Source organism: Bos grunniens, chromosome 6, assembly GCF_055505025.1.
Source record: "Bos grunniens cultivar Pamir isolate PY7600 chromosome 6, Bosgru_T2T1.0, whole genome shotgun sequence".
Lineage (NCBI taxonomy): Eukaryota > Metazoa > Chordata > Mammalia > Artiodactyla > Bovidae > Bos > Bos grunniens.
In genome coordinates, this window is record NC_141170.1 from 95,013,432 (window position 1) to 95,028,565 (window position 15,134).

At 44.5% G+C, this 15,134-nt stretch overlaps 1 protein-coding gene and 1 pseudogene across 3 annotated transcripts in view; one reads left to right on the forward strand and one right to left on the reverse strand.

Annotated features, from left to right (window-relative positions):
• Positions 1 to 12,268, reverse strand: part of PPP3CA (protein phosphatase 3 catalytic subunit alpha) — a 334,161-nt gene extending 321,893 nt beyond the window's left edge. For both annotated transcript variants that reach the window (XM_086406759.1, XM_086406758.1), the window contains exon 1: positions 11,429 to 12,268. In XM_086406759.1, the coding sequence (XP_086262885.1) occupies positions 11,429 to 11,486 (58 nt within the window). In that variant the 5' untranslated portion in view covers positions 11,487 to 12,268. The remainder of the gene's footprint in view (positions 1 to 11,428) is intronic.
• On the forward strand, positions 11,921 to 14,868 carry LOC147371034 (uncharacterized; annotated as a pseudogene). The gene has a single exon (XR_015165722.1). The product of XR_015165722.1 is annotated as an uncharacterized LOC147371034 (transcript).
• Positions 14,869 to 15,134: the final 266 nt, after the last annotated feature.

Here is a 15,134-nt window from a genome sequence, read left to right on the forward strand (position 1 = left end):
AAATGCATCTGCTAGCCAGGTTTTCTGGAAAGGTCCTACTTCAGAGCAGATTTAGTATTTGATAGCTTAATGCTGGGGTACAGAGGGACTGAGAAAAGATACGAGTGAAGGAAATTTCAGTAGGAAAGGGCAGGAGACATAAGAGCACTCAGACCATGGTGGTCCTCACCCAGACAAAGGCCATCACGGGATGGATGCTGGACTGGGGCCCCTCAGCAAAGGACTTGAGCTCCAGGAAGTTTAAAGGTTAGCACGGGGGCACAGAGGGCAAGAAGAGTGAAGGAACCCAGCCCATGGTTCTGGAGGTTCCACAGGAGGAAGTAAGCCAAGATGAATCTTTGCTCACTTCTCCAGTTTCAAGAGGCCCTGAGAACTTGACGTGGTTTTATAAGAAGGTTACTGGGATAGGGAGAAGCCCAGAAATCATGCCATGTGGGGAAAAGCTAGAAGACTTAACAACATGAAAGCTGTTTTTAATATCAAATAAACTCTTTTGTAAAAGACAGAAAAGGTTCATTTTATCGAACTCTATAGGGCAAAGCTAGGAACAACGAGCATGTACTTAAGAGCGTCAGACCGACGTCAAACATCAGGAAACACTCTGGTGAGCAGAAACATTAGAGCAGGAACTCTTAGGAAGTTGGGAGCTCTTTCTCACTAGATGTGTTCACAAGGCAGTGGGAAACAATCCCACAGGGAGTCTGGACAGGGGTTCCATACTGGAGAAGGCCTGAGCCAGATTTCTGGGGCACCTTCCAATTCTAAGAGTCTGATTTGTTCATTTTTGTTAGGTTCAGACTTGAGCAAGTATGAGAGATAAAAGGTCTCCCACCCCCCTCCCCCATTCACAGTCAGAGGACTGGCTCCAGGCCAAAAAGGAGTTAGATTTCCAAGGTTTCTTCTAACTCCAAATATCCATAATTTTAGACTTAGATCTCATTTACACTCAAATAAATGAGGATCATGTGGTCTCTCCATTCAGACGATCCACACAATCCATGCCAGTGTTAAATGTCCTTAACTGGTTAAAAAAACAAAAATCACTGAATCCCCAATGCTTCTGAATAGCATTTTCTCTAATCCACTTGAAAGTGGTGGTAGATAATATCTGAGTGTGATGTTATATGTAGAAACTGTAGAAAGAGACTTTTTAATATGTGAAATCTACAGTTAAATCACCACTCAACCTTTTCAAGACTGAAGAATCCCAGTTCCTGTCGTAACTTAAATCCTTTAATCACTGGGAGGGGATCTCTTTTATTTTTTTTCCCCCAACATATTCCAAATTTTTCACATCTGTTTCTAGAAGTGTCTGTGCAGTGAGACAGCACCCGTGTAGAATGTGGCCCAGACGTGAAGACAAGAGTGATTCCCTCCTGGCTGCTAAGTGCAAATGGGCAAAGGTTGATGATGATGAGGTTGTTATGTAGGAAACTATAGTTTCTCTATAGTTTCTTTGACGGAAAAGTATTTCTATCAGACATTAAGTCCTGGCTCACAAACCAAAGCCTGGAAAGCCCTGGCTGGCCTGCCTTAATGTGGAGCCATATGACCAAGTCTGGGATAGTGCAGATCCATCCGTGGCCCTCCACAAGAGCCCTTGGAGAGCAGGCGCCTCCTCACATTGCCACCCTGTTGACATGGATCCCAAAGCCATACTTTTCTCAAAGGCTTCACCATGCAGAGGTGCCATGAGGAAGGCTGACTCACAAGCCCTGCGTTCCGGGCCTGAAAGAGTCTTTCTTATTATTACACAGACATCTCATATCTGGGCCTGCAGTACATTTTACATCTCTATTTGACTCCAAAATATATTAACTTTTATTCATCTGGATTTGCACATTTCTTAAAGTAAGCAATACAACTGTGAAGTGGACCCTGGGCCTCCCCAATGCCTGTCACAATAGTTCACCCCTCAACCTGGCTTCATCACCAATCTTCCCCACGAAAAACATATCGCCTGCCTTTGAGTAAACCAACCTACACACCCTTTGACTGACACTGACTCACTGAACACCAAGCACTCCCTGAGTAAGCCACCACTGCCTGCAGCTTCTGCAAGCTGGCTACTGCACAGAAATCATAGGACCCCCACTATGAAACAGAGCATTTCAAAACTCATGTGAAAAAAACCCTTCTACAGGACTGGCGCTTACAAATCAAGAAACTCCTCACGTTTATGAGCCACCCATGATTTAAGATCCACAAAAAAAATTTCAAAATAGAAAAGAACCCTATAATTCAAAATTTTAAATCCCTCTTATCCTTAATCTATCATTTCATTTATTTAACAATCTAGGGTAGGCTAACGATACAAAAGTAAATGGAACCAAGCCCCAGTCTTCCGGGTTCTCCACTTCCTTGGGAGGAGAGCCAGACAAACTAACCATCACAGCAACATGCTCTAGTCAAGGTGCCCACTGTGAACATGAAGGGACTGAGTCCCTTCACTACTCCAGCTGAAGGTATCAGGAGATGTGGGTCCCCCAGGAGGTAACATATGAACTAAAGCTGTAATCATGAGAATTAAATAATGAGAACTGTTATCATGCCAATAGTTACACCCATACAGAGAAGGTATGCATGTACTTTATTAGCATTAAGCATGCATAGCAGACCAACAATGCCAGGTTTAATAATAAAAAAAAAACGTAATTCCTTTGTTAAAAAAAAAACTGTAACACAAACGTGAAGCCCTGACTCAGGTTCTACTATTTTAAGAGACTGTGCTTTTAATTTAATTTGATAAAATGGTATATAGCTCACAAGATGTTTCAATACAAATGTCAAAGGATGGTGTAAAGTCCACTTAGGAGAATATAAGAAGTCAGAAGAATTAGTCACCTTTTACCATCTCATAGCCCATATATCTTCCCACTACATAGCAGACACTGCAGGGGCCATAGCAGGGCAGGAAATTATATTGAAGAGGGCTGCATTACTGGATTACAAAAGCTTTAGAGAAAATGATAAATTGAGATGCAAACAAAGGAAGAGGATTTTGCTTTGTTTTGGTTTGGATTTTTTATGTCTTGCTTTTGCTTTGTTTTTGTTGTCATGAAATCTGCCAGGTCATTTTTCTCTTTACGACCATGCCTGGACAATAATTAAAACATATAAATCACCCAATAAATCAAACACTGAATGATTAACATAGCTTTTCTCACTTGTCAGAAATCGGTCAGGCTAAGGAGAAATACAGCAGAAACTGAAAGAAAGCTTTCAAGTTAATATGCTAAGTTGAAAAGGATTGAGCCTTTTAAACTCAGCTGGCATTAAGCCAGTCCAAATGACCAAACAACAAAACTGCCCTCAATCTAATTGTGTCACCTTAGTAATGCCTTCTTCTCCTAGTCCATTCCCTGATGTGGCTGGAGAAGGAAGCATTCTAATCAACCAAGCAGAACCATTTACAGAGAATCAAAATTGATATAATAAACTCAATATAAACATATAATGTGTCTCCATTTATGGCTTCTGGAGGCACCTGATAATTTTGCACTGCCCAAATCATTCAACAAGAATTTGTTCAATGCATAAAGAGCAAGGCATTGAGCTTGGCACTATCGGTTCAGTGACCATATTTTTCAAACTAAAACCTTGAGTATATATTTTAACAAGTCATTTTATGTAACTTCCAAGTAAATGCAACAACTTGGGAGACATAGTTTAGACACCGACATACTAGAATCTCCAAAACATCCTAATACTACATGTAGACAACTGAACATTTAAATCAGAAGCAGTTGCTCCTCCCAAAAAGAAAAATGGGAGCTATACAGTCACTAAAGTTTTTAACCCTTAGAATCCTGGAACTGACAGGAATTGTTTTTAATTTAACTGCATATGAATAAAACATTCTCTCTGAATATCAACCATCATTCTTCTGGTTTCACAACTGTAGCAAGTATCTGAAATTGACAAACGCTGAAAGGTAGTATGTCATAATCTCCAGGCAGCTGTTAACATAAATCTCGATTTCTACTCATTTTTCTCTTTTGCAGAGACATGCAGAATTTCCAGCTGCAAGGGATAAATGTTCATAGAAAGTCAGATAGACCATCTTTTAAAATAGAGTTGACTATATTTTGCTGTCAGGCAAAAGAACAGACTAGGGAAATAAAAAGAAAAACACAAGGTTCCAATCTTCCCTATAATGGTCTCAAAAGGAATCCATCCAATTCCATAAACAACATTTTAACAACTGATAACTGCTTCCTCAGAGTTTATATATATATTTTTAAATACCTGAATATGCATTTGTGAAATGGATTTGAAATTCGGCAATATGTCTGCCTCCTGAGAAATCTGTATGCAGGCCAGGAAGCAACAGTTAGAACTGGACATGGAACAACAGACTGGTTCCAAATAGGGAAAGGAGTACGTCAAGGCTGTATATTGTCACCCTGCTTATTTAACTTATACGCAAAGTACATTATGAGAAATGCTGGGCTGGATGAAGCACAAGTTGGAGTCAAGATTGCCGGGAGAAATATTAATAACCTCAGATATGCAGATGACACCACTCTTATGGCAGAAAATGAAGAACTAAAGAGTCTCTTGATGAAAGTGAAAGAGGAGAGTGAAAAAGTATGCTAAAAGATCAACATTCAAAAAACTAAGATGATAGCATCAGGTCCCATCACTTCATGGCAAATAAATGGGGAAACAATGGAAACAGTGATAGACTTTATTTTGGTGAGGCTCCAAAATCACTGCAGCCATGAAATTAAAAGATGCTTACTCCTTGGAAGAAAAGTTATGACCAAACTAGACAGCATAAAAAAAGCAGAGACTTTACTTTGCCAACAAAGGTCTGTCTAGTCAAGGCTGTGGTTTTTCCAGTAGTCATGTATGGATGTGAGAACTAGACTATCAAGAAAGCTGAGCGCCAAAGAATTGATGCTCTTGAACTGTGGTGTTGGAGAAGACTCTTGAGAGTCCCTTGGACTGCAAGGAGATCCAACCAGTCCATTCTAGAGGAGATCAGTCCTGGGTATTCGTTGGAAGGACTGATGTTAAAGCTGAAGCTCAAAATTCTGGCCATCTGATGCAAAGAACTGACTCATTTGAAAAAACCCTGATGCTGGGAAAGATTGAAGGCGAAGGAGAAGAGGATGACAGAGGATGAGATGGTTGGATGGCATCACTGACTCAATGGAAATGAGTTTGAGTAAACTCCAGGAGTTGGTGATGGATAGGGAGGCCTGGCATGTTGCAGTCCATGGGGTCGCAAAAAGTCGGACACGGACTGAGTGACTGAACGGAACTAATAGGTCTAAGTCCTCAAGTCCATCTGTTTTAAGCAATTATTCAGAATCCCTCACCATGGAGGAATATTAAATTTTTTATTTTATTTCTTATATAAAATATAATTGATAGTTTATCAATGAATACAGCCTGTATGAATACAGGAGATGGAAATATAAAATAAAACGGGTTTAAAATGCTGAAAATGCAAAGACTATAAAAGACAGCTTACAAACTGAAACGCTGTTTCCGTATACATCATTTCCACTTGACTGTATTTTTAAAAAGTAGTAGAACACCTAAGAAGCAATGGCTCCTATTTTCACTTGAGCTCTCTCTAGAAATTAACTAAATCCTCAAACCAGAATAACAACATGGGTTGTTATCTGTAGTTCAGACAAAGAGTCTTACAATAACACTTTACAAAATAAAAGTATAAAAAATTCCTTAACAGGAAAGTATGCTATTTCTGTTTCCGAGTACATATTTACATGAACAGGAAACAATGTTTGACAGTTTTCCTTAGTTAACCTCATGCCAGATTATAACATTTATCAACAAAATTTAAATTTCTGCTAAACATAGAGATCAAAAGCTTCTTGTAATAAAACTATTTTATACAGTCAGTAATTCAGTAAAGGAAACTTTGAAACAAAATGTGACATCCTAGGTATTGCTAAAAGAAGGGACAGTTCCAAACAGATGCTCAAGAAAGAAGAGACTCTGTTAAAGGGAAGACTTTGCTTACACTTACCTCCATTCTAGTCCCACCTGTGACCAACCACCCTATCTTTTCTGTCTCCATTTCTTCAACTATAAAATGCCACATGAGCTACCACTGTAGACCCAAGGCATTCATGGATTTCAGTATTAATGGTTCTGACTATTCTTGAGTGACCCTGAAAATACATCATTAACACACTGTCATTTGTAATTCTGTGTCAGCAGTGTCTGAACTGCGGTTCCCAGGTGGGTGGATCAAGGGTAACCTTCCCAGCTTTCTATTCCCATTTCATGATCCTCTGTTCTCACAAGTGACTGTTGAGTACAATTGCTGCCTGTTTACATATAGGACTATCCTGTGACATTATAACTCATTACAGTGGAATTGTAGGAAGCTGGAACTCCAAATCTCACTGAATTTCTCTTAAACATCAACAGAATGAGACTCTAAAAAGTTGCTGAGAAAATTAACAAAATGATTTTCTAATTTTTATCTAAGTCCAATATCATGAATCATTTTTTTACATTTCTAGAAGTGTCCAATATTTACACAAAAGTTTCAAAATGGTAATTTAACTGGATTTGCTGAAAGGAAAGTAGGTCTAGAAAAATGCTGTTTTCCAAGGAGGTCACTCTAAATGGATTCTTTATTTGGTTTCATAATCAGTTTCAACTTTACACATGGCTGCCACAAAAAAAGATAAGGAAAAGCATAAGAGGCCAATTATAAAAGTTACAAATGCACACTATATAAAGTCATATTTCATATCTCTAAAATTACAAATAAAAACACATCATAAATAGATTTTACAAGACATATTTCTAAACTAATATAAACAAATGTTAGAGTAAACCTGAAACTAGATTCTAAGGTGTTTGCTTTTTTTTCACATTTTAGCTGGATGTCTTAATATAGATTGTTCTTTAAAGCAGAGGCTCTTCCCACAGTTTCCAAAAAACTATTATTTTTTAAATATTAATTCTTCTAACTGATGGCACTTTAGAGTCACTGGAGTTTCCCAGAATCCTGGCTGCAACCATTGCCTTAAGCCGACAAAATGTTTTGAAAATAATGCACTTGTGTTATATTTACTTTATAGTAGAAATCCTGAAAGGATTAATGAATAGATCAATCTAATTTGTAATTAACAGCATTAATTTGCATGCTGTCCACTAAGTCCAGATAAGAATTTGTTCTCTATTTATTATCTATGACCAAATCATGTTGCTTATAGTATTAATTAGATCAGCAGACCCCTTTTTTCACATCCAGCGCCGATGTAAACTCCAGCCACCAAACAAGGAAATTTAGTCAAAGTTTCAATTAGTGACACTGAATTAATGCAGTTTTACTAAATTCAAATGGAAAATCAAATACATGGAAAAACTCAACCGATTTTAACAAACATCAGTAAAATAAATTCACAATGAGCTCTTCCTGACACACAGCAAAAAAAAAATGGCATTATTTAATATTCCAAGAACCAAACATGACAGTTATCACTGATATAGCAGCCTCTCTCAGCTAGAAACACTAGTGGCATGAATCCCTATTTACTTAATATTCTACTTAGGACAATCATCTTGCTTACAAGATATTAGATATCTTTCCAGAATTTCTCTACCTGTATTTTGTCTGCACAAATACTATATAAGTTGACAATACACAGAAAGACAGCTCTGGTTTTGGGGTTTTTTGTTTGTTTGTTTGTTTGCATTCCCAAGAGTCAGAGGCAATCTGGCAGAAAGCACAAGAGTCTCCAATCTAAGGGTTCTGAGAAATTCCCCAAAACGCTTCCCAGGAATTGACCCCTCAACAACTTGCCACAGTATCTGGAATGTCTACCATTCAAGCAACTTGGATTAAGAGAAAAGGCCCATTACAAAATACCTGAAGATGGGAAGAGAGGAAAGGGCAAGAGATGGAACAAAACAGCAGACTCAACACATGCAGGTCAATTTCCTCCCCGTGTTTAACAGAGTCCCACAGACCATAGGGAATGTTAGGGCCACAGACAAGATTTAAAGGCAGGACCAGGCAGAGAGGCATGAGGGAAGGCAGAGTTTGGAACGAGGCCCATGGAGCAGCACTGAAGAGAAAAACCACACTATGGGGTGGAATGGGGGGACAGGGAAAAGTTATTCTTCTACTTATTGCTCTTTGTCTTTTGCCTTATAATTATACAATGTTTTCTTTTTTAAAATATCAAACAGTAAATGGATCAAGTTATTCTGATTTCCAACAAATGGCACTACCAAGATGTTTTCTCTGAATTTTTATACTTTGCTGTTTTTATTCCAAGAACAGTCTAAATAAAACCGCTCCAGTTTAGCTAGATGAAGTAACTTTCTTTCTGATGTTATCTAAATGAATGCTTTCCCTCTCCAATGCTGCCATTCCCTTCCATTTTTTAGGTTTACAAACTGACCAGCATGTGTGAACACCTTCAAGAAGATGCTGAATATCTGCAAAATTGCACAACTGAGACTAAAACTCAGCCTACCTACCTTTCTAAAGTTGTATTTTGGAAACACAAATCAAGAAAGCTGTCACATCATCGCATTACTACAAGCAAAACCACAAGCGCAGCTTTATTTGTAAATAGCAGTCTAATATACAATAAAAGCCATATCACAGTAATGAAGATAACTATAAACAAATGTCATGGCCTGCCACAATAATAATGATCCAAGTTCTTATTCCCATGTGTGAGTAAATATTATCCACACTTCTTAAAATGAAAAAATGCTTATGGAACACAAAAATTTCCCTTGCCTACATTAAAAAAAATGAGTCAATCTCAGATCAGGGAGATAAAGTCTAACAAAATTTAAAGTCATGGCTTCATGGCTTCACGAATTGTATCTTATCAAATTTTTGTAACTCTGAAAAATCTTTTGGTAATCTGCTTTCCATTCTGAAAATATGTACTTTCTACTTGCTAAGTATATACATATATATATTCATGTGGAAATGCTATATCATAGAAGACTGATAATCAAAACAGATTATCATCTCAATTAATTGTAAAACTCACAGGTATAATAAAGCCAACTTTCAATAATGCCTCTTAAGCCAACAGTAAAAAGTCTATAAGAAAACATAAGAGGAATAGCAGTAGTATTTCCACCTTAAAATCAGGATTCATCAATAAAACTTTTTCAATAAACAAAATTTTCACAAAACTTCACATCAAGATCCCTATCAAAACATATGCAAAATTAACTTTTCCTATTGTGAGTCTATTATACTCATCCACATTTCAGTTCTGCAAAAACATGTAAACTAAATTTTCTGAATTATGGGTTGTTGTGTGTATGTATAATGAAAAGCCATTTATGATAAAATGTATACAATATATTACTGTAAAAAAGCAAGACAGAATAACCATGGAATGGTTGAATGCACTTTCACATAAACCATTAAAGACACTGAGCCAGAATGTATGAACAATTATTTTCACAATCTTTACTTGATGACAATTTTACAATTACATTAAGAAGCCACATTTTGTGACTTAAAACAGAGAACTGATATTCTGTGTGCACATGAGTGTTTCCTCATTGCTGACACATTTACTGCTGTCATATGAATTGTAAGCTTTATATCAAGTGTTTTGAAAAAAGGTAATCTCAACATACAGACTGGAGTTACACCTAAACTTCACACCTTAAGGGAGACAGTTGTTATTCTCTGCTATTTCAGCAAAAGGTCTTAATTTTTTTTAAATGTCAACACAGGCCCTTAACACAAAACATAATTCTGTATGAATTTGAATTGACTGTTTACATGAGAATCCATGCCTGCAGAAAGAACAGTTGTGCATCTGTAGACCTATTTCAAGTCATTTTGGCAGAGATACTACCTACTTATTTTGATGGATCTATGAATACTGCACTGAAGCAGGAATGATTCTAATAGAACCAAAACAAGACAAGACACACACACACACACACATCACTTTAAAAACAAAAACAAAAAAACTGAGCAAACCTGAGTGGAGCCATGAACATTTCTGAAGTCTCCGAAGGACTTAGGCATCATGCACGGTTTTTAGACTGCTGGGTTACTTCACCTAAGTGTTCATGGTGCACATGACTTCACTGCCTTGCATTCTAGTTGCATGCTCAGGCCACATTAGATACAATCTCTGTTCTACACACAACACACAGGCATACACACACACTCTCTCTCTATACCAGCCCGAGCTGTTTCCAATTTCAGAGGCCCGCTCAGCGTGTAGCCTATGCCCATCCCTGCTCTGCTCAGTCCTGACCGCAGGAGTGTAGGGACGCTTACATTAAGTAGGGATACTACTTAAACCTGGTATATCTGCTCTGTTGCTTCATCCTTCCAGAATGTATAGCATGGTTCCTTCCCCACTCCATGAGTACAACGGAGACGACGGATTCCCGGGTGCGAGAGAGAAGACCACTACTTGTCCCCTTCCACACCCGAGGCATCCCTGCTTCTCTCCTCCAAAAACCCCAGAGCCACTGCTGCCCGGAGTCTGTGATCCCAGGGCGGGGGAGAAGAGCCAATGACAGGAATCAAATAGCCCGTTCAGGAGCGGGTGCCAGGGGCACGGAAGGGGCGAGCCGGGTGAAGTTACCAGCACCGGGGAGGTGTGCTTCGGCGGGGCACCGTTCGAGAGCAATGACAGGTCTGCTGGGGAAGGCTGGGGGCGGCGAGGGAGGCTGGGGAACAGCTTTTCCTGTCTTTCTCAGGGCCTGGCGGGGAATCCCGGGGCTGCGGCGGCGGCGGGGCTCGCGGGTAGTCCCCCGCCTCCCCACGCCCCCCGCGCCCCCGGCGCGTGCCCTCCGCCGCCCCCTCAGTGCGGCCGCTCCCGCCCCGCGCGGAAGGAAGCGCCGGGCTCCCCCCACGCTCTCCCGCTCTCTCGCGAGTCCTGTGCAGGCCCTTTTCGGGGGGAGGGGAAGGGGGAGGGGGCGCAGAGGGAATTGCTGCAATAGAGCGCCGAGAGAACCATGCCCGGGCGAGGCAGGCGGTGGAAAGCCACGGCCACATAAAAATGCCATATTAATTTTTTAAAAGCCATAAATCACCCCTCCCTCTGCAAACGAAAACCATAAACCCGATCCCATGCAAGCCCGCGAGCAGCCACCCACTTCCTATTTCTGTCACAGCAGCTACACCCTGCCAGCAACCAACCCCCCCCCCCGGGCGCCCCCTCCCGCCACCGCCACCCCCGCCACAGGCTCCCCTCGGCTCAGCCATTTGCCAACTGACGCCCCCGTAAATAAAAATGCCCCAAGTGGGGCTGGGTGGGAAGCGTGGGGGAAGGGCGCGCCAGAGAGGGGGATTTGAGGGTTGCACAATATCCTAGAAGGTCCGTGGCTGGAGCGAGGAGAGAACCCCAGGCGGGGGGAGGGGAGGCGAGCCTCCCGGGTGCCTGCGGCACACGGTGCACCCAGGCGATCGCAGCGCGCCGCTTACCTTTCACCACCCTGTCGGTCGTCGACAACTTGGGATCAATTGCCTTGGGCTCGGACATCTCCAGCCGCCGGGGGACAGCGACGCGCTGCTCGTCCGTCCTACTGCACACCCCGACCGGACCGGCGGGCCAGACACTCAACGCCGCCGCTGCCGCCGCGCTGCAAACCGCTTGGCTGGAGGTTCTGGGCTCTGAGCTGGCTTTAAAGTTACTGCCTTCTCCGCGCGTCCCTCCTCCTCCTCCTCCGCTGCCGCCGCCGCCGCCGCCTTCACTCCTCCTCCGCCGCCGCCAGCCCTGCCGACTCTGCTCCGGGCTGCGCGTGTGTGGTGGTTATTTATTTATTTTCTAAGCACGCCTCTCGGTTCTTCTTTTATTCTTGGGGGAAGGGGGATGGGGTGGGGAAGCGCACACACGAGCACCCACCCTGGCACGGAGATAGGGCACCGCGGAATGGAGCCCCAAGCGCGCACACTGCTGGGATTAAGACCGATCACATGAGGAGGGCCGGGGGCGAGGAAGGAGAGGCAGGGCCGCCGATGTCAGTGCCACTAGCCGCGCCTCGGCGTCCCCGGCGGCGGAGAGGCGGCCGCCGATGCTGCTGCTGCTGCCGCCGCTGCTTCCCCACACCGAGCGCCGCTGCTGATCAGCGGCCGCCGGAGACGTCCCGCCGCCTCGCTCGCCCGTGCCTGCCTCTGCCTCCCCGCGCCGCTCCTTCACTCACACAGGCACAGCCACGGAGCTCGGCAGACTCAGTCCCCGGCGCAACCTACCCTCCGCCGCCACCGCCGCCCCGGCCGCCGCCGCCGCCGCCGCTGCCGCCACCGCTCCCGCCTCCGCCTCCTCCCCTTCCTCCTCCCGGCCCCCGCCTCTAGCGCCGGAGCGGCCTCCTCCTCCCCGCGGAGCCCGCCCCCTGCTACCCTCGACGTTGAAGCTATGAGCGGTCATTGGATGGCGTGAGCGTCACTCACTGCCAGCGGCGCCCTCCCCTCTGGCCCCGCCTCCCGCTCCTCCTCGTCGTCCCCGCCCCTCGCTCTGTTTTCTCTGGGCTGCCAGTTCGGCGGGCCTGCTGCCTCCACCGCCCAGTCCCCCGCTCAGGTGTCACTGTTGCTGGCAGCCGGGGATTAGGGAAGGAGAATGGGCAGGGGGTCGCGGCTGGGAGGAGAGAGGCTTTGCCATGCCACCCCCCCCCCCCGCCCAGCCCCATTTGGCCTCTTTCCCTGGACCCCGCACACACACCCCGCGCCGCTTTGGCAACGGTGCCTTGCCGGCTTGGGTTAAGCCGCAGTGTGAGTAGCCAAGTGCGGAGGGTGTCTCCGGGTGTGTGCGTGCGTGGCCCGCGAGAGGGCAAGAAAGGAGGAGGCGAGGAGAGCAGGGAAGGGGGTTGGGGTGAGAGGCGGCCGAGGAAGGGCGGAGGAAGGAAGAGCGCGAGGAGCTCCGGGGCCGCCTCACAGCTGCTGTCGCTGCCGCAGCTGTCCGGAGAGAATCGCCGAAACGGCGACGAATCAACAACTTACCTTGGAGAGACGGGCTCCGCTGTGATGGGTGTACTGCCTGTTTTGCTACTGGGGCTTTGGTGGGGGGCTGGGGAGGGGTGTCGTGAGTATTAATGTTTCCCACCCCTGCATCCACATCTTTGGTGGAGGGGCCGCTTCTAGCGTCTCCCGCCGGGGACGTGGCGGAGCGTGCGGGGCGCAGGAGCGGGCTGCCCACTGAGGATGGGGACGGGAGGACACGCGACCCCGGGCAACTCTTGAGTTACCTAGGTTAGCCCTAGGCGGGGGAAGGGAGGGAAGAGAAACATCGGAGAGGGTCGCCTTTTTTACTGTTGACACTGCACACCTAGTGACTGGTCAGGACTGGTGACAGGACATCCGCCTTCCCAGCTCCAGTCCATCATCCGATTCCCACTTGGTGCTCCTAATACCTGCAGGGCACTGCAGCCCAAGGCGGATCCCCATTCTGGTGCCCTCGGGTTGGAAGGAGTGTGAAGGAGACAACGGGAACCTAAAGAGTGACTGTGACCCAAATGTTCCCTTCTGGACTACTAATGAGGAGCAGGTTTCCCTCAGCAAGAAGGTCACCTCGCCACAGCCCATCTCCCCAACCAACCTCACCCCCAAGGACCGGCAGAGGTCGGGGACAGGGATTAAAGTTCAAACTCGAAAAGAAGTTTTAGAAAATTGGCTGATGACATGAGTGTGGCTTCAGCAGTATGGTCTGCAAGGAATAGAAGCTCACAGTTGGAGGTTAGGTGAGCCTCCTGGAGGCCTTTTTAGCCAAAGGATATGTCCCTGGCTCAGGGAGACTGCCACTAGGTCCAAAATCTTCTGCCCAATTCACAACTCTAAGATTGTTATGCGGTAATTAGGCAAACAATACATTTAATCAATATGAATCCTGCTCTTTTTATATGCCAGACACTGTGATAAGTAATTGATGTGGGGTGGGGAAAGATTGAAAAGGGCCCTTGCGGGTAATGAAGCCTAGTCCAGTAGAACTGCCATGAAAAGATGAGTTCTGAGAGAACAGGGTATTGCCTCAAGAAGGAGTTGTTGAAAACAGCCTCTTGAGCACAGGCAGAGCTAGTTGCTAAGGCAGATTTGGGAAGTTGGCCCCTAGCCAGATGGCACAGAGCAAAGCAAGGATGCCAAGACCTCTGGGTGAAGAAGAGGGCCTGCTTGAGGAAAGATCAGGAAACCATGTCCAGGGATGCTCGCTCCTAACTCCGCAATGTTCTTTCCCGCATACTGCAAGCAGAGATACAGTTCCCACCGGTATTTGGACTCACTTTTCAGATACTGAAAAAAAAAAAAACTTAGTACCAAGCTCAGAGGCTTAAACTGTCAGCACCATAGAATAGTTTTATGATGCAGATAGGAAATAAAGGCACACCTTTCAGGCACACCCTTCAGTCCGCTACAAGTCTAGAACACCTCCTAGCTGAAATATGTGTGGGAAAAAATGTTATGAATCATAATCACTTTACAACACATCTTATTATCATCAGGTGCCTTTAATGCATGTGTCTGGTTCCATACTGTTGCAACACAGACACATCTTCCTAATGAAAATTGGACCCTACACCAAGGAAAACTAGACAGCAGCTTATTAACTAGAGACCAATTATGTCCACATAGCGGGCCTACTGATAGAGCCAAATCAAAGGTATTTTTTTAGATGTCTTACTATCTCCTACTGTCATGTATCTTTTTATCCTGTTAGACTGCCAAGTCTGTCTTTGATTATATTACCATTTGCATCAGCTCACCTTAGACATGGAATTTACATTTTCAAGAAGTTACTGCAATGCCTGGATGCTGAATTCAACAATATCCTCTGTGAAGAAAAAGAGAAAAAATTAAAAAAAAAAAAAACTTGGCAAAAAAACCTTCAGATCAGATCAGATCAGTCGCTCAGTCCTGTCCAACTCTTTGCGACCCCATGAATCGCAGCACGCCAGGCCTCCCTGTCCATCACCAACTCCCGGAGTTCACTCAGACTTACGTCCATCAAGTCAGTGATGCCATCCAGCCATCTCATCCTCTGTCATCCTCTTCTCCTGACCCCAATTCCCCCCAGCATCAGAGTCTTTTCCAATGAGTCAACTCTTCGCATGAGGTGGCCAAAGTACTGGAGTTTCAGCTTTAGTATCATTCCTTCCAAAGAAATCCCAGGGCTGATCTCCTTCAGAATGGACTGGTTGGATCT